General features: G+C 46.1%; 1 protein-coding gene across 1 annotated transcript in view; it reads left to right on the forward strand.

Moving 5' to 3' along the window:
- The window catches only part of clec19a (C-type lectin domain containing 19A), an 81828-nt gene that overhangs the window by 15802 nt on the left and 45360 nt on the right, over window positions 1-20666 (forward strand). The window contains exon 2 of the mRNA XM_068056771.1: window positions 4208-4385. Within this exon, the coding sequence (XP_067912872.1) occupies window positions 4208-4385 (178 nt within the window). The remainder of the gene's footprint in view (window positions 1-4207; window positions 4386-20666) is intronic.

Raw genomic sequence — 20666 nt, forward strand, 5'->3', positions numbered from 1 at the left:
TGCATTTTGTATTGATTTTGTTCAAGACATTGTGCTGAATTTTAATCGCGTGCCGCGATCCTCGGTGGCGCGTTTTCAACTTGGTGGCCTTCCAACATGGAAGGGCTGCCGAGGAGCCCCTGCGATATTTCGCGCGGCCTCTGCGTCCCAGGCAACAGCGCCCGGCGCCATCGGGCAGGTGCTGGCGCCATTTTTAAAGGGCTTTAAGCTTTTAGAATTACTGTTAATTTCTAAAGGTTCAGCAGTATTTTTATTAAAAATTTTTATTAAAAAATAAGAAAGTTGTGGATGGCCTTCCCCAACCACCCACCCCCCCCCACCAATGGTCATTTCAATGCCCGAAATGACCAACACATGGCTTTTTCCATATCTGAACTTTACCCCCGAACTCCTTACATTTGACCTATAACCCCTTCCCACCATCCCCACATCCAATAAAACTTGAATTCCCCACTCCTCCGCCCCTCCCGCCCGGAAATTTTTATTACTGTCCCCTCCCCACCAGGTTCTCACCTCGGAAGTACCAAAGACGCGCAAAGGCCGAACGGAGGCCCTAAAATCGGTGTGGGACGACAGGTAAGTTAATTTGAATATAATTAATGTCAATTTACAAATGGAGACGAAGGGCCTGCCGCCAGGCGGCGGCGGGGCTGCACCGAGGTCCCCCAGCTGTCGGAAATACGCGGCAGGCCCTTCACGACATCACGGGTCTAGGCTGGCCTCTCCCTGCAAAATATTTCTGGCCCCCCGTGACGCGACCCGCGGCTTCGAGGGGCCGGTAAAATTCAGCCCATTATGTTTTGTACCTCACAGCATTTAAGAGCAAGGAATTAATTTTAAATTCAAGAATTAATTGGGGTTGAGTTTCCATTTTGGGTGCATTCAGGGATTCCGTGCTAATTGTATACATGTAGAAAAGCGTTTTTTTTCCTGAGTTGCGACTCAAACTCATTGTGTTTCGTTAAATTCAAAATCTGGCTTGAACCAGCACTATCGGGCAATGTTTTAAATTGCTATTCTTTCTTTTGAATTTTGCTTTAAAATATTCTTTGATATATTTAAGTATTGATTTATTCGTAACTTGGTAAAGTTTGATTAATGTCACTGAAAATGGGTTTATTACAAAAAATAATTTTAAATCAAAGGATCAACCTATTGCCAATGAGTAACTGTATTCTAAATTGCTGAAAATTACTTTTTAGAAAATATTTAAAATTATTTTCTAGTTCGTTCTGAACAGTTCCTTAGTAAATTGTAAAAGAAAATTCAAAAAATATTCAAAACGTACCTTATGTGCAAAAGTGCCAGCTTAATTTTTGGACTCTCCTCAAAGGCCTGTAAACAAATGCAAATAGTGGAAACTCCTAATGATGATTAATTCACTATGGGGCCATGGCCAATTTTGTGGGCAGGGCCTGCTTCCGGCGAGATGTTTTTAAAACTAGTGCAAGGATCGCAGAAACGTGTGTTGCACTGAACAAAATTTGTACTTAAAATTTTTCAATATTTTGTGTCACTTATGCGATGTCAATGGAATTGCACCAAAAAACCAACAGAATTGAGCAGAAACTCCAGACCAATATCTCCAACTTCTATTTTGCTTTGAAAATACCTATAAATCTGTTTGATTTTTTTAACAGTGGATCATATAGGTAAGATTGCCTATTGGTTATGGTACTGAGCCAGTACCCCAGAGATTCTGAGTTGAAATCTTATCATGGCATGTTGTGAATTTAATAAACCAGGTTATTTCTGGGTGAACATCAGCAAATGACTGGAAGATGCCAGATTGTTGTAAAATTCCAACTATTGATTCACTAACGTTCTTCTGGAAAGGGAACCAGTTGTAATGAGAAGCTTTTTATGTTGTCTTATGCAACATAAATGAGATGCATGGAGTTCAGTTGATTGAAGATCTCAAACAGGTTTATTAAACAGCTAAGCTATAGTACAAAGTTAACTATTTTCAGAACTTGCCTCTTGGTGTTACAGTAGCAGAGTTACTCTGGCATGTAGTCACATGACTGCATCCTTGGCTCATTAGCAAACTAAGATCTTAAAGGGACATCACTCTTAAAGGCAATCACACAACACCAGCCACTTGATCTGGTCTACATGTGTCTCTAGTCCCATATCCTATCCCTCAAAAGGTCTGCCCAGTTCCACCTCCATAACATTACTTGCCTCTGCCCCTTCATCAGCCCATCTGCTGCTGAAACCTTCATGCATGCCTTTGTTAGCTCCAGAATTGACTATTCCAATGTCATTCTTCAACCTCTGTAAATTTTAGCTCAACCAAAACTCAGCTGACTGTTTCCTAGCCTGTACCATGTCTTGCTTGCTCATCGCACCTCTACTTGCTGACCTTCATTAAGTCCCAGTCCTCCAATGCCTCAAATTCAAAATTCTCATTCTCATGTTTAAATGTCTTCATGGCCTTGCTCTGTAACCTGCTGCAACCCTCTCTGTTACTTTGACTCTGGCCTTTTGTGCATCTCTTCCTTTCACCCCACCATATGTAGCCCACCTCCTTATTGACCAACTTTTTGGTCACCTCTTCAAATATTTCCTTCTTGTTTGGCATCCATTTTCATCTGATTACACCTCTGTGAAACAATGTGGGATGTTTTTCTATGTTCAAGTTGCGACATAAATGCAAGTTGTTATTTTTGTTGTTGTCCCATATTTACATGATTGATTCTTAAAGGCCTCAGGGAAAATAAATATTGTGTTGCCACATCTCAACAACAAATTTTAAAAATCAACTCAATAAAATGACACCAGCGGGAAACAGAAGTTATTTTTAATCTCACTTATCTGACCCCCATGTCTAACTGAGATAGAAAGAAACCAAATAACAAATACCATTATACCAACAAATAATATTACAGAATATCCATGATAACCGGCCAGGATTATACTAGAAAGCCAACAGCCAGAATTTTACCTGTTTAAAACGGACGAAAACAAAGGCGGGGGTAAGGAGGGACGTAAAATAACGTGAGATAGCATCAGGTTGGGCCCCCAACGTCATGAAGCCAGAATGCGATTTTAACAAGATCGCCATTTGCAAACGAACAATTTGAGGCCAATTAAGATAGCCGAGGAGGTAATTCAAACCGAGGTTACGAGCCCCTCAGAATTTTACGAGCCATGCACAGGCCATTCGGGGGAGTGGGGGGTGTTTAGTGGTTGGAGCCTCAGCAGCATTTAAAGGGCAGCAATGGGTGGCAGCTGTAAGGGTGTGCTGCACGGAATGATGTATTAGCACATGAGGAGAAGGGCAGATATTTGTGTTGGTTTGAGGCCCCTTGAGCAGTTAGTCCTCCTGGCAGGGGGCTCATTAGAGAGAGACCTAATAGGAGGGAAGGACTGGGTGGCCCTTCTGCGACAACAGGAGGAGAGACCCCCTTGAAGCGGCATTGACCCAGTGACATGGGGATCGTGCATTCTGGAGGAGGTTCCTCCAGCGAGGGTAGAACCTGAGATAGAGGGAGAGGCAGGCAAATGGAGACAGACATCGGTGACCTGCTGGCCACCTGCTGGGGCAGCCTTGTGACAGGGAAGCAGCAGAAGGCCGCAGAGGGGACAGGGTGCAAGACACCAGTGCAGAGACAAGGGTACCCAGTGGCCAGGGTGTACAGACAATGGATAAGCAACCTCCAGATGTCAAAGCAGCAGTGTGACTGAAGACTGTGCCTGTCCCGAGAGGCTGTGATCTGTGCGCTATGATGGTGCCGGAGGTGCATTGGTGGACATCTGATGCTGCTGGCTCTCAAGGTCACTGTGTCCATGAATTTGTTTGATGCAGATACATCATTGATTTTAATTTCACATTTTTTCTTTCATTTCTTTATTTAGTGTATTTTGTTTCTAAGTTATCAGAGGAACTCAATCAGAAGGTTACATGGAATACTTAATGAGCAACTCACCCTTGAAGTTTTGTTTAGAATGGTCGTGAGAAAGCAGTTCCCATCCCAATCAGAAAATCCATCCTTTTATTGTAAATAATTAATGGAATTATAATGACAGGTATTGTTCATATCACGTCAATCACTTTCTAGCGACTAATACTTTGTTATGCTATTCTTCTTTCACAAGTGACTGATGCTTAGTCAGGTAAAGGACATTGCAGTAGTAAATAAAGTTATTTTGTGTACATTAACTTGTTGATTATGATTTCCATTCATCATTCATGTTATTACAGAACTGCCTCTTCGCCTGACTGGAGCCATTCCGGCCTATTCCTGCCCCCTCTTCTGGACAGAATTCAACGGATACTGTTTCCGCTTCTTTCCTGAGACCAAGACGTGGGCTGAAGCTGATCTGTACTGTGCTGAATTTTCAAATGGACTCAGATCGGCAAAATTAGCGTCTGTTCATAGGTAAAAACGACCACCTGTTTAATGTGTTTAGATAGTTAAATGGGGCAAATGTTTCAACAACCATGTGAAAATTAAAATTTGAATATAAAATTTATTCATTAAACGTGTACAATATAATCAAGTTTACAAGTCTTTATGCGATCAATTCAAACCCAGCTGCTCAATGTATTACCATATTATTGAGCAATTTAATGTAGTGCATTGAATGCACAGGCAAAAGTAAACAAAGATGCTTTCATCACAATAGTTAATTTATGCCAGAACATTTGACCTAAGATTGTGAAAAGTTCTGAAATTCAAATAAGCCGAGAATTACTCAATAGGGTGCTTCAGTTTGTAGCGTTTCCATTCTAGGTAATAAATTCAGACTGCACATTTTTGATACCATTTTTTAATTTGAGTTGTAAAGTTTCCATAAAGTTGCTACCTACATTTATCACTGGAAATCCTATCCTCTGTATAGAAGATTTTAGTGGGGGTTTAAGTTTCTAAGCGAGAAAGATCACAGCCATTAGTTCAGTTTGTATCTTTTGTGCTGTATCAGATATGTGTCATGACACTGAAAAATAAAACACTGGCGATCTGAAACTGAAACAAAAAGTGCTGGTGGTGAACCAGTGTTCTGCATGGACTTTACACAGAGGGTTTCCTCCAATAAGTATTAATTACAGGAACTAAGCTGGAAAACTACCATCATCAGTTCTGTCCAAGAACCGCAGACAAATTTTTGAACATCAGTGTCACTGTATACATTTGAATTCAGTCTTATCTTTGACTGTGAGATTTACTGCTTGACATTAATAAGATTTTCTACACAGAAAAGTAAACTTTTGGCTGTACCTGACAAAGTAATCATGCAGCTGAGATGTTTTGATGGAAGTTAAAACCCATGAAAGAAATTTGATTAGTTTATACTGTAATTCAAATGCTTGAGAGTGCTTCGAGTCCTCAATATACAGGGCCAAAAATCCGCAAGCCTTCCAGCACATTCCAGCCGTTATTCCAGATATGCCGTGATCCAGCCTTGCACAGAAGTTCTGGCTAAGCCCTGTTGGGGGAGGAGCCTCTGCCTGCCTCAAGCAGCACCTGTAGCTTAAGGATGGTGCTGGGGTATCCCACTGCCAAGAGTTCTTATGCTCCTGGCTTCTCAATAGGACAGGACTGCCACCACCCTCTACCTCCACACCCCCCAACAACCCCCACCCTGCCCCCCCCCACCCCCCGCCCGATGACCTGTTAATTGTGTTTTATCATATGCAGGTGGAGGGTGTTAATTAGGGTCTTACTTGAGTATACACAGGAGACACTGGAACGGATGACAGTTTGAGTGAGGAGCTGTATGTTTGAGATCTTTTTTACTTTGTAAAATAAATGCATGACTGAGTAAAGATTGGCTCCAGCATAATCCTTCAACAACGAGCTTTCTGGAGTATAATACGACCTGCCACAGTATGCTGCAGGTTGTAGCCTCTGGGACAGGAAGGTGCTCAATTGTGCCCTTAGGGCTGTGGGAGCTTGTCATTGAGATTTAAAGTGGACATCCTCCCTCTGGAAAGTCCACCCAGATGAGTGGTAGAGATTCCTGGTGTGTGCCCCCATGTAGATTTTCAGCCCAAGATTGTTATACTGATGGATGGAACAAATAGTCAGAAGATATACTGCACCATAAGGTGGACCGCTAAACCCTACATCAACCATCCCTCTCCACTACCTCTGACACTACAGGTGTCAGCTGTGGCTCAGTGGTAGCACTCTGTGGACACTACCACCATGCTAAATGGAATAGATTCAGAACAAATCTAGCAGCTCAAAACTGGGTATCCATGAGGTACTGTGGGCCATTAGCAGCAGCAGCAGAATTATTTTCCACATGACCCCATGACCTGGCATGTCTCTCACTCTACCATTACCATCATGCCAGGTGATGAACACTGGTTCAACTAAAAGTGTAGAAGAGCATGCTAGGAGCAGCACCAGGCATACCTGAAAATGCAGTGCCATCCTGGTGAAGCTGCAATACAGGACAACTTGAATGCTAATTATCAGCAGCAGCATGCTATAGGCAAGCTAAGTGATCCCACAATCAAAGGATCAGATCAAAAGATCTGCAGTTCTGCCACATCCAGTTGTGAATGGTGTTGGACAATTGAACAAATAACAGACATAAGAGACTCACGGTAGGCTATTGCAGAAAATACGGAAGTATGGGGTTGAAGGTGATTTAGAGCTTTGGATCAGAAATTGGCTAGCTGAAAGAAGACAGAGGGTGGTGGTTGATGGCAAATGTTCATCCTGGAGTTTAGTTATTAGTGGTGTACCGCAAGGATCTGTTTTGGGGCCACTGCTGTTTGTCATTTTTATAAATGACCTGGAAGAGGGTGTAGAAGGGTGGGTTAGTAAATTTGCGGATGACACGAAGGTCGGTGGAGTTGTGGATAGTGCCGAAGGATGTTGTAGGTTACAGAGGGACATAGATAGGCTGCAGAGCTGGGCTGAGAGATGGCAAATGGAGTTTAATGCGGAAAAGTGTGAGGTGATTCACTTTGGAAGGAGTAACAGGAATGCAGAGTACTGGGCTAATGGGAAGATTCTTGGTAGTGTAGATGAACAGAGAGATCTTGGTGTCCAGGTACATAAATCCCTGAAAGTTGCTACCCAGGTTAATAGGGCTGTTAAGAAGGCATATGGTGTGTCAGCTTTTATTAGTAGGGGGATCGAGTTTCGGAGCCACGAGGTCATGCTGCAGTTGTGCAAAACTCTGGTGAGGCCGCACCTGGAGTATTGCGTGCAGTTCTGGTCACCGCATTATAGGAAGGATGTGGAAGCTTTGGAAAGGGTTCAGAGGAGATTTACCAGGATGTTGCCTGGTATGGAGGGAAGGTCTTACGAGGAAAGGCTGAGGGACTTGAGGTTGTTTTCGTTGGAGAGAAGGAGGAGGAGAGGTGACTTAATAGAGACATATAAGATAATCAGAGGGTTAGATAGGGTGGATAGTGAGAGTCTTTTTCCTCGGATTGTGATGGCAAACACGAGGGGACATAGCTTTAAGTTGAGGGGTGATAGATATAGGACAGATGTTAGAGGTAGTTTCTTTACTCAGAGAGTAGTAGGGGCGTGGAACGCCCTGCCTGCAACAGTAGTAGACTCGCCAACTTTAAGGGCATTTAAGTGGTCATTGGATAGACATATGGATGAAAATGGAATAGTGTAGGTCAGATGGTTTCACAGGTCGGCGCAACATCGAGGGCCAAAGGGCCTGTACTGCGCTGTAATGTTCTAAAAAAAAAACTCCAGGACCACTCTCATTTTCAACAATGGCAGAGCCCAGCATGTCAGTGCAAAAAGCAAAGCTAAAACGTTCACAAACACCTTCAGCCAGAAGTGCTGAGTCCATCACAGTTGAGGTCCCGACCATCACAAATGCCAGATTTCAGCCAATTCAATTTGCTCCATGTAATCACTAGAAACAGCCGAGTGCACTGGATACAGCAAAGGCTATGGACCCTGACAACATCCTGGCTGTAGTTCTCCAGTTCTCCCGAATTGGCAGTCACTCTCGCCAAGCTGTTCCAGTACAGCTACAACACTGGCATCTACCTGACAAAGTATAAAATTACCTAGGCGTGTCCTGTCCACAAATAGCAGGACAAAGCCAATCGGGCCAATTACCACCTCATTAGTCTACTTTCAATTATCAGCAAAGTGGTGGAAGGTGTAGTCCATAGTGTTATCAAGTGGTACTGACTCAGCAATAACCCACTCACTGATACTCAGTTTAGGTTCCGCCAGGACCACTCGGCTCCAGACTTCATTATAACCTTGGTCCAAACATGCACAAAAGAGCTGAATTCCAGAGGAGGTGAGAGTGACTGCCCTTGACAGCAAGGCAACATCTGACCAACTGTGGCACCAATGAGCTTGAGAAAAACTGAAGTTAATGGAGATCGGTGGGAAAACTCTCCATTTGTAATCGCACATAGCACAAAGGAAGATGGTTGTGGTTGTTGGGGGCCAATCGTCTCAGCCTCTGGAATTCAGGATGTCACAGCAGGAGTTCTGCAGGGCATTGTGCTTGACCCAACCATCTTCCGCTGCGTCATCCACGACCTTCCCTCCATGATAAGGTCAGAAGTGGGGATGTTTGCTGGTGATTGCAGAGTTTTCAGTTTCATTCACAATTCCTCAGTCGATGAAGCAGTCCATTCTTGAACGCAGGCAAACGTGGACAACCTCCAGGTTTGGGCTGATAAGTGGCAAACATTCATAGCACACAGTGCTAGACAATGACCATCAACAAGGAGAGAGTCTAACCTTTCCTTTGATATTCAATTATATTACCATCATCAAATCACTCACCATCAACATCCTCGGGGTGACCATTGACTAGAAACTTAACTTGACCAGTTACATAAATACAATGGCTATAAGAGCAGGTCAGAGACCAGGTATTTTGCAACACTCACCTTCTGACTCCCCAAAGCCTTTCCACCACCTATAGGGTAGACATCGGGAGTGCGATGGAATACTCTCCACTTGTCTGGATGAGCGCAGGTCCAACAACACTGAAGCACCCATCCAGGACAAAGCAGCCTGCTTGATTGGTACCCCATCTGCGTTAAACATTCACTCCCTTCACCACTCGTGCAACATGGCAGCAGTGTATACCATCTACAAGATGCACTGCAGCAACTCAGATCTAAGCTCTGCAGTCCTGCCACATCCAGCCGTGAATGGTGGTGGACAATTAAACAACTAACTGGAATAGGTGGCTCCACAAATATCCCCATCATCAATGATGAGGGGCCCCAGCATCATCAGTGCGAAAGATAAGGCTGAAGCATTTGCAACAATCTTCAGCCAGAAGTGCCGAGTTGATAATTCATCTCGGCCTCTTCCTGAAGTCCCCAGCATCACAGATGCCAGACTTCAGCCAATTCGATTCACTCCGCTTCATTTTGAAACCTTCTTGGTTTTACAGGAGGGATTTTTTAACAGCGGTGCAGGCATGGAATTCCTTTCTTGACTCACTGAAGTATTGCAGACTCTTCTGGTTAAGATTCAAACAACAACAAAGAACAAAGAACAGTACAGCACAGGAACAAGCCATTCGGCCCTCCAAGCCTGCGCCGATCTTGATGCCTGCCTAAACTAAAACCTTCTGCACTTCTGGGGTCCGTATCCCTCTATTCCCATCCTATTCATGTATTTGTCAAGATGCCTCTTAAACGTCTCTATGGTACCTGCTTCCACCACCTGCCCCAGCAACAAGTTCCAGGCACTCATCACCCTCTGTGTAAAGAACTTGCCTCGCACATCCCCTCTAAACTTTGCCCCTCTCACCTTAAACCTATGTCCCCTAGTAACTGACTCTTCCACCCTGGGAAAAAGCTTCTGACTATCCACTCTGTCCATGCCGCTCATAACTTTGTAAACCTCTATCATGTCGCCCCTCCACCTCCGACGTTCCAGTGAAAACAATCCGAGTTTATCCAACCTCTCCTCATAGCTAATGCCCTCCAGACCAGGCAACATCCTGGTAAACCTCTTCTGTACCCTCTCCCAAAGCCTCCACGTCCTTCTGGTAGTGTGGCGACCAGAATTGCACGCAATATTCTAAGTGTGGGCTAACTAAAGTTCTGTACAGCTGCAGCATGGCTTGCCTATTTTTATACTCTATGCCCCGACCGATGAAGGCAAGCATGCCGTATGCCTTCTTGACTACCTTATCCACCTGCGTTGCCACTTTCAATGACCTGTGGACCTGTATGCCCAGATCTCTCTGCCTGTCAATACTCCTAAGGGTTCTGCCATTTACTGTATACTTCCCACCTGCATTAGACCTTCCAGAATGCATTACCTCACATTTGTCCGGATTAAACTCCATCTGCCATTTCTCCGCCCAAGTCTCCAACCGATCTATATCCTGCTGTATCCTCTGACAATCCTCATCACTGTCCGCAACTCCACCAACCTTTGTGTCGTCCGCAAACTTACTAATCAGACCAACTACATTTTCCTCCAAATCATTTATATATACTACAAACAGCAAAGGTCCCAGCACTGATCCCTGCGGAACACCACTAGTCAAATCCCTCCATTCAGAAAAGCACCCTTCCACTGCTACCCTCTGTCTTCTATGACCGAGCCAGTTCTGTATCCATCTTGCCAGCTCCCCTCTGATCCCATGTAACTTCACCTTTTGTATCAGTTTGCCATGAGGGACCTTGTCAAAGGCTTTACTAAAGTCCATATAGATAACATCCACTGCCCTTCCTTCATCAATCATCTTTGTCACTTCCTCAAAAAACTCAATCAAATTAGTGAGACACGACCTCCCCTTCACAAAACCATGCTGCCTCTCGCTAATAAGTCCATTTGTTTCCAAATGGGAGTAAATCCTTTCCCGAAGAATCCTCTCTAATAATTTCCCTACCACTGACGTAAGGCTCACCGGCCTATAATTTCCTGGATTATCCTTGCTACCCTTCTTAAACAAAGGAACAACATTGGCTATTCTCCAGTACTCTGGGACCTCACCTGTAGCCAATGAGGATGCAAAGATTTCTGTCAAGGCCCCAGCAATTTCTTCCCTTGCCTCCCTCAGTATTCTGGGGTAGATCCCATCAGGCCCTGGGGTCTTATCTACCTTAATGCTTTGCAAGACACCCAACACCTCCTCCTTTTTGATAATGAGATGACTGAAACTATCTACACTCCCTTCCCTAGGTTCATCATCCACCAAGTCCTTCTCCTTGGTGAATACTGATGCAAAGTACTCATTTAGTACCTCGCCCATTTCCTCTGGCTCCACACATAGATTCCCTTCTCTGTCCTTGAGTGGGCCAACCCTTTCCCTAGTTACCCTCTTGCTCTTTATATACGTATAAAAAGCCTTGGGATTTTCCTTAATCCTGTTTGCCAATGACTTCTCATAACCCCTTTTAGCCCTCCTGACTCCTTGCTTAAGTTCCTTCCTGCTGTCTTTATATTCCTCAAGGGATTCGTCTGTTCCTAGCTTTCCAGCCCTTACGAATACTTCCTTTTTCTTTTTGACGAGGCTCACAATATCCCGCGTTATCCAAGGTTCCTGAAACTTCCCAAACTTATCCTTCTTCCTCACAGGAACATGCCGGTCCTGGATTCTAATCAACTGACGTTTGAAAGACTCCCACATGTCAGATGTTGATTTACCCTCAAACAGCTGCCCCCAATCTAAATTCTTCAGTTCCTGCCTAATATTGTTATAATTAGCCTTCCCCCAATTTAGCACCTTCATCCGAGGACTACTCTTATCCTTATCCACAAGTACCTTAAAACTTATGGAATTATGGTCACTGTTCCCGAAATGCCCCCCTACTGAAACTTCGACCACCTGGCCGGGCTCATTCCCCAATACCAAGTCCAGTACAGCCCCATCCCTAGTTGGACTATCTACGTATTGATTCAAGAAGCCCTCCTGGATGCTCCTTACAAATTCTGCCCCATCCAAGCCCCTAGCACGAAGTGAGTCCCAGTCAATATAGGGGAAGTTAAAATCACCCACCACCACAACCCTGTTACCTTTACATCTTTCCAAAATCTGTCTACATATCTGCTCCTCTACTTCCCGCTGGCTGTTGGGAGGTCTGTAGTAAACTCCCAACATCGTGACTGCACCTTTCCTATTCCTGAGCTCCACCCATATTGCCTCGCTGCATGACCCCTCTGAGGTGTCCTCCCGCAGTACAGCTGTGATATTCTCCTTAACCAGTAATGCAACTCCCCCACCCCTTTTACATCCCCCTCTATCCCGCCTGAAGCTTCTAAATCCTGGAACATTTAGCTGCCAATCCTGTCCTTCCCTCAACCAAGTCTCTGTAATAGCAACAACATCATAGTTCCAAGTACTAATCCAAGCTCTTAGTTCATCTGTCTTACCTGTTATACTTTCAGTCAGACTTAGTGGTGAGAATCCTGTTATGATTTCTCAGGTGGGGAGTTTTCAAGGTTACCTTGCAGTCTCTGCCTCTGTGGTCTTAAAGATATTACAGACAGGGTCTTCTTCTTGATTGGAAGGGATCTCTCAGCTTCCTGCTTGGCTGGCTTCCTGTCTCTGTCTTTCAGAGAGAAATTTTTAAAGAAAAACCTTATCAGGTTTGGTTTCATTCAGGTGACCACAGATGCTCTCCCCTGGTATGTTCATACAATGGCTGGAATTTTACGTCCCCCCCACCAAAGAGCAGGAAGGGGGCGGAGGAGGGCGTAACATGGAGTGGGAGGCTCCAGGGGCCCTTCCCAACCCACTCCCACCACCGCTGCCACTATGCACAGGGTGATGGCAGCGAAAAACAGCCCGCCCATGGCCAATCAAGGCCCTTAAGTGGCCTCCCATCCCCCTAATTGATCACCCTTGCCTCGCCGGGGCCTGAACGATTACCCCTGGCAAGGCACCAAAAACATACCTTGGTTCCAGGACTTCCTGACATCTTCTTTGTGATGGCTGGGTTGCAGTCCAAGCAGTGGCCACCGCTCCCAGTGGCACTGTTGGGACAGAGAGCTGCCCACCCTCTGATTGGCCAGCAGCGCCATTAGGCAGAACGTCCTGCCTCAACGAGGTGGCAGTCCCGCCTCATACCAGTTAAAGGCTTGGGGACCGCAAAATGTTGATCGGATCCCCAGGCCAGGCGGAGGCAGGTTTGCCACTGAGTTTTAAGTTGGTGATGGCTCCCGTCCGCCAAGGGTAAAATTCCGGGTAATGTCTTTGAACATTTGGCCATTGTTACACAATAGGGTTTGAATGTGGCTTATCTTGATAAAGTGGTGTTCCGTCCCACCTATTATCTTGGCTTTGAATCCAGAGTCTCTCTGTCTGTGAAGGGTTTTGTCAATCCAATAATTAAAGATAGGAGCCATTAAGCATTGCACGGGCTATGTAGCATTTTAATGTGCCTTCCCAGGACCAGTCCAGATGTGATGATGAGTTTAGTCTCCAACAGTCACTCTGTATATTTGCAGTACAGAAGAGGTCACATGACCTCTTATTCCAACTTGTCTGCGGTAAAAGTGTGACCATTTTTTGGAGTTTAGTTCATCAGTTTGTTTTTACAGTTCATAATTGCTCCAGTTCATTTTAGTTCATACCTGTTCCTGCTGTGAGCATCACAACTGCCCAGAAAGACTAGGGCAGCAGGCAAATGGGAACACTACTGCTCCCAGGGATAGGCACCAACATGATGCACCATGATTTTTGACAAAATTATTGACTCACCCACGGACATGGATGCAGTTAATCTGTACATAAGGTGTACAGCCATTCCAATGCCATCAAAACACAGTCCAATTTAAAACATTTCTCCCTATTTAGTGAGATACTTGGCGATGCAGAGAATTCAGATAGATGTCCATCTGTCAGGAGTGATCTTGATCTCTTTCTCTCTCTCTCTCTCTCTCCATCTCCACCCCCCCCCCCCCCCACCCCAGTCTCCCCCTGCCTCTCCTTCTCTCTCTCCCCTGTTCCTCTCTTCCCATCTCTCTCCCCTTCCCTCTCTCCCCCTCCCCCTTCTCCCCCTTCCCTCTCCGTCCCCTTACCCCTCTCTTCCATCTCCCCCTCTGTCTCCCTCTCCCCCTTTCTCCTTCTATCCCCTACTCTCCCTCACTCTTTCCCTCTCCCCACTCCCGCTCCTCTCTCTCTCTCTCACTCTCTTCCCCTCCCCCTCTATCTCCCCTTTCCCCACTCTCCCCTTCCCCCTCTTTCTCCCCTCCCACACTCTCCCCCTCCCCTTTTCTACCCCTCCCCTCTCTCTCCCTCCCTCTCTCCCTCCGCCTCTCCCTCCCTCCCTCTCTCCCTCTTCCTCCCCCTCTCCCTCCTCTCCCTCCCCCTCTCTCTACCCCCTCCCTCTCTCCATCTTTCTCTCCCCCTCTCCTTATCTCTGCCTCTCCTTCCCTCTCTCCTCTCTCTCCCTCCCCCTACCCCTTCCCGTTCCCCCTCCCTCTCTCTCTCCCTCTCCCCCCTCTCTCTCCCCACCTCTCCCTCCATCTCCCTTTCTCCCACCATACACCAGGAGTGGCAGCACATTGTTGCTCGGCACCGGCCCCACACCTTACGAGAAACCAAGGCCTGTGGTGAGCTGAGAAAGTGAACTGTCTGCCTAAAAAAATGCTTGCTCAGGTTCTTGCCTTTTCAGTTCTAGCATTGCTTTTCTGTGCACTATCCTATCTGTTCTACTCACACCAACACTCTCCGGGGCTGATTCCACAGGTTGGACAAGGCAGGGAGCACTGGATTGATGGCACCACCAGCACCGCCACCTGCAGCGCTCCCATTGGTCAGTGCCCTCTGATTGAAGGCACTGGTCTTCCCTGCAAATCCCGCCTCCTCCACACTCTGATTGGATGGAGGTCCACATGCAGCCAAACCATTCACGTTTTTGATTGGCAGGCCTGCCTCTGGCGGGCAGCGGCTGTAGGAACTAGCCCGACACCCTGATCCTTTGTGATTACTTTTGCTGCTGATAATTATAAATGTCTTGCTCCAAGCCTTTAAACTTGTGTTTTAAAACTCAAGGCTTGGAGCAAGACATTTAAAATTACCACGGTCTTCAAAATTTTCACCAGGGATTCTGGTGTCCGTGTACGGACACATTGCCGATCCCTACTGCCTCCAAGTTTCCGTTATCCAGACTTGGAAATATATTATTGTTCCTGGGTCAAAATCCTGGAACTGCCTACCTTACAGCACTTTGGGAATACCTTCACCACACAGGCAGTAGCATTTCAATAAGGCAGCTCACTACCACCTTCTCGAGGTCAATTAGGGATGGGCAATAAATGCTGGCCTTTCTAGTGATGCCCACATCCTGTGGATGAATAATTTTTTTTCAAAAAGTCTTTCTCCCAGGAGAGCCAGAGATCGCAGCTGCCCAAAACATTCCCCCTCCCCTATCCCCCAATACCCAACAAGGTATTTCCCTTCCCACTGCTACTTTAAGACTTTTTTCTCCTCCCACCTCTAATAGACCCTTTTTCCTCATCAGTAGTTTCTTTTTCCATCCTGCACAACAGAGTTGCTTCATTTGTCATCTCCATACACAAACTGAACATGAGGGGGGGAATTTTATGCTCTCCCCCGTGGCAGACTTGAAGGTGGGGAGAGCATATAATTGGGTGGAATGGTGGTGGGGGGGGTGACCCCGCCACCTTCCCATCTCTGCCAAAATTAAGTCCTGGGCGGGAAGACCTGTGTATGGCCTTCCCGCCCCACCCCCATTTGAGACCCTTAACTGGGCAATTAATGGCAAATTAAGGGCCTCATCCCACCATCGCTGCAATTAGCCGTGCGGCGGGCGGCCCTGTCGCTGCATGGGAAGCACGGCATGATAAACTGTGCGACTGTTTTCCTGCTCTGGGCAGTGGGGTCCCTAGTTACAGGCACTTAGTTTTTTTTTCAAAATATACTTTATTCATAAAAATCTGTAAAAAATACATTACAAAACAGTTCCAAACAGCACCAAGTCAAACAATACAAAGAGTGCAAAGGAGATCAGTTTCCTTCAATACAGGAGTGAGTTGCCTCACAACCCTTCCATTTCATTTTACATGCCACGTACATTTTACAGCAAACAAATATTTTCCGGATACAGTTCGAGGGGTTTTCCATGAATCCAGCCCCTCAGTTCAGCTTGGTGGGGGGACCTTACACAGTGGTCTTTCTCCATTGAGCCTTTGCTGCGGCTGCCCCAAGCTTTAGTGCGTCCCTCAGCACGTAGTCCTAGACCTTGGAATCACAGAATCACAGAATAATACAGTGCAGAAGAGGCCCTTCGGTCCATCGAGTCTGCACCGATGCATTAAAACACCTGACCTGTCTACCTAATTCCATTTGCCAGCATTTGGCCCATAGCCTTGAATGTTATGACGTGCCAAGTGCTCATCCAGGTACTTTTTAAAGGATGCGAGGCAACCTGCCTCTACCATCCTCCCAGGCAGGGCATTCCAGACCATCACCACCCTCTGGGTAAAAAAGTTCTTCCTCAAATCCCCCTTAAACCTCCCGCCCCTCACCTTAAACTTGTGACCCCTCGTAACTGACCCTTCAACGAAGGGGAACAGCTGCTCCCTATCCACCCTGTCCATGCCCCTCATAATCTTGTACACCTCGATCAGGTCACCCCTCAGTCTTCTCTGCTCCAGTGAAAACAACCCAAGCCTATCCAACCTCTCTTCATAGCTTAAATGTTCCATCCCAGGCAACATCCTGGTGAATTGCCTCTGCACACCCTCCAATGCAATCACATCCTTCCTATAATGTGGTGACCAGAATTGCACACAGTACTCCAGCTGTGGCCTTACCAAAGTTCTGTACAACTCCAACATGACCTCTAAAATAAAAGCAAAATACTGCGGATGCTGGAAATCTGAAACAAAAACAGGAAATGCTGGAATCACTCAGCAGGTCTGGCAGCATCTGTGGAAAGAGAAGCAGAGTTAACGTTTCGGGTCAGTGACCCGAAGAAGGGTCACTGACCCGAAACGTTAACTCTGCTTCTCTTTCCACAGATGCTGCCAGACCTGCTGAGTGATTCCAGCATTTCTTGTTTTGGTCCAACATGACCTCCCTGCTTTTGTAATCTATGCCTCGATTGATAAAGGCAAGTGTCCCATATGCCTTTTTCACCACCCTATTAACCTGCCCTTCTGCCTTCAGAGATCTATGGACAAACACGCCAAGGTCCCTTTGTTCCTCGGAACTTCCCAGTGTCAGGCCATTCATTGAATACTTCCATGTCACATTACTCCTTCCAAAGTGTATCACCTCACACTTTTCAGCGTTAAATTCCATCTGCCACTTTTCTGCCCATTTGACCATCCCGTCTATATCTTCCTGTAACCTAAGACACTCCACCTCACTGTTAACCACTCGGCCAATCTTTGTGTCATCCGCAAACTTACTGATCCTACCCCCCACATAGTCATCTATGTCGTTTATATAAATGACAAACAATAGGAGTCCCAACACAGATCCCCGTGGTACGCCACTGGACACTGGCTTCCAGTCACTAAAACAGCTGTCTGTCATCACTCTCTGTCTCCTACAGCTAAGCCAATTTTGAATCCACCTTATCAAGTTACCTTGAATCCCATGTGCATTTGCTTTCTTGATAAGTCTCCCATGTGGGACCTTGTCAAAGGCTTTGCTGAAATCCATGTAAACTACATCAACTGCACTACCCTCATCAAAACACCTGGTCACATGCTCAAAAAATTCAATCAAATTTGTTAGGCATGATCTCCCTCTGACAAAGCCATGCTGACTATTCCTAATCAAATTTTGCCTCTCCAAGTGGTGATAGATTCTCTCCTTCAGAATTTTATCCAATAGTTTCCCTAACACTGACATGAGACTCACTGGTCTGTAGTTCCCTAGCTTATCTCTACAACCTTTTTTAAATAGTGGGACCACATTAGCTGTTCTACAGTCCTCTGGCACCTCCCCCGTGGCCATAGAGGAATTAAAAATTAGGGTCAGAGCCCCTGCAATCTCCACCCTCGCCTCCCACAACATCCTGGGACACAAATCGTCCGGACCAGAAGATTTGTCCACTTTTAAGCCTTCCAAAACCTCCAATACCTTGTCACTCCCTATGACAATTTGCTCAATAACCTCACAGTCTCTCTCTTTAAGTTCCATATCTAAATCCTCTTTCTCTTGGGTGAAGACAGATGTGAAGTATTCGTTCAACACCCTACCAATGTCCTCTGGCTCCACCCACAGATTTCCCCCTTGGTCCCTACTCTTTCCCTGGTTATCCTCTTCCCATTGATATACTTATAGAATATCTTGGGATTTTCCCTACTTTTACCAGCCAGAGCTTTCTCATATCCCCTCTTTGCTCTTCTAATTGCTTTCTTAAGCTCCATCCTACACTTTCTGTACTCCACTAATGCTTCCATTGATTTGCTCTCCTTGTATTTGCTAAAAGCCTCTCTTTTCCTTCTCGTCGTACCCTGAATGTTTCTGGTCATCCATGGTTCTCTGGGCTTGTTGCTCCTACCTATTACCCTAGAGGGAACGTATTGGGCTTGTACCCTCCCCATTTCCTTTTTGAATGTGCCCCACTGCTCTTCTGTAGATTTCTCGTCAAGCAACTCTTTCCAGTCTACCTTGGCCAGATCCTGCCTTATTTTACTAAAATTCACTCTCCCCCAATCCAAAACCTTTTTTTGCAACTTGTCTATTTCTTTCTCCATAACAAGCTTAAATTGTACCATGTTGTGGTCGCTATCACCAAAATGCACCCCCACCAACACATCAACCACCTGTCCGGCTTCATTCCCCAGAATTAGGTCCAGCACTGCACCCTCCCTTGTTGGATCCTCTACATATTGAGCTAAAAAGTTCTCCTGTATACATTTTAAGAACTCCACTCCAGCTAAGCCCTTAACACGATGACTATCCCAATTAATGTTGGGAAAGTTGAAATCACCTAATATAATTACCCTAATTATTTTTACACACCTCTGCAAATTGCACAGGTATTTGCTCCTCAATTTCCTGCTGACTATCTGGGGGTCTATAATAAACACCTAGCAATGTGGCTGTCCCTTTTTCATTCCTAAACTCTACCCATAAAGCTTCATTTGATGCCCCCTCCAAGATATCATCTCTCCTTACTGCAGCAACTGACTCCTTAACTAATATTGCAATGCCCCCTCCTCTTTTACCCCCTCCTCTGTCTCGCCTGAAGATTCTATATCCCGGGATATGGCGCTGCCAATCCTGCCCCTCCCTCAACCATGTCTCCGTGATGGCTACTATATCACAATTCCACGTGTCAATCATTGCCCTTAACTCATCCGTTTTACCTGCAATACTCCTGGCATTAAAGTAGAAGCCTTCCATCCTGGTCTTACTCCCTTGAAACTTACTTCTGCTGTATTCCCTCTGACTTGTTCGCTTTCCTGTGTTTAGCTGTGTCCCTATTCTGCTAGGAGTCTGCATCCCCTCCCCCTGCCAAATTAGTTCAAACTCCTCCCAACAGCACTAGCAAACCCGCCAGCAAGGATGTTAGTCCCCCTCTGGTTCAGATGTAGACCATCCCGCTTGTACAGGTCCCACCTTCCCCAGAAACGGTCCCAGTGGTCCAGGAATCTAAAACCATCCCTCCTGCACCAACTCTTAAGCCACGCATTCATCTGTGCTATTCTCCTATTTCTATACTCGCTAGCACGTGGCACTGGGAGTAATCCAGAGATTACAACTAGAGAGGTCCTGCTTTTTAGTCTACTGCCTAACTCCCTGAATTCTTGATGCAAGACCTCATCCTTCTTTCTACCTATGTCATTGGTACCAACATGTACCATGACCTCTGCCTTATCGCCCTCGCCCTTCAGGATGCCCTGCAGCCGTTCAGTGACATCCCGGACCCTAGCACCAGGGAGGCAACACACCATCCTGGAGTCACGTTGACGGCCACAGTAGCGCCTATCTGTTCACCTGACTGTAGAATCCCCTATTACTATTGCTCTTCCTCTCTTCCTCCCTTCCTGTGCAGACATGCTGCTTGCGGTGCCAGAAGCTTGGCTCTGTCCGCACTTCCTGGAGGAACCAGCCTCATCAGCCTCCAAAATGGAATATCAATTTGCAAGCAGGACCCCAGGGGACTCCTGAACTACCTGCCTGATTCTCTTGGACTGCCTGGTGGTCACCCATTCCCTTCCTTCCTCAAGTCCCTTCAGCTGCAGTGTGACCACCTCTCTATACGTGCTATCCACAATGTTGAGACTCGCGGATGCTCCACAGTGTTTCCAGCCGCAGTTCCAGCTCTGAAACCCGAGCTTCCAGGAGCTGTAGCTGGACACACTTCCTGCACACATGCTGGTCCTGGGGACTGGAAATGTTCCCGGATTCCCACATGCAGCAAGAGGAGCAAACCATGGCTTCAAGCTCTCCTGCCATGGCTAAATCCTTTAAATTTAAAACTTTAGAAGATTATAATTTAAAAAAACAACTAAGTCTTGCTAAAACAATGACTTACAATTCAATCCACTTTAAAAAATACCCACCAGGACTTGCTCACCAGTCAGCTGTGCTCTTTGGAAACTCTCGGCTCCCCTCACACTCTTTGAGGACAGGTAGGAAATGAAAGGAGCTCCTTGCTCCCTCCTCACCGAACTTCCTCAGTCACCAAACTTCCACTTTAACACTCTCATGCAACCCAAGTCAGCATTCCAGTGCAAACAAGGTCAGCACTGTTAGATGGCAAGTCTGCATCATTCGATCGTGAACAACTCTTTGCACTGGAA

The sequence above is a fragment of the Heterodontus francisci genome, chromosome 24 (assembly GCF_036365525.1).
Source record: "Heterodontus francisci isolate sHetFra1 chromosome 24, sHetFra1.hap1, whole genome shotgun sequence".
Taxonomy (NCBI): Eukaryota; Metazoa; Chordata; class Chondrichthyes; order Heterodontiformes; family Heterodontidae; genus Heterodontus; species Heterodontus francisci.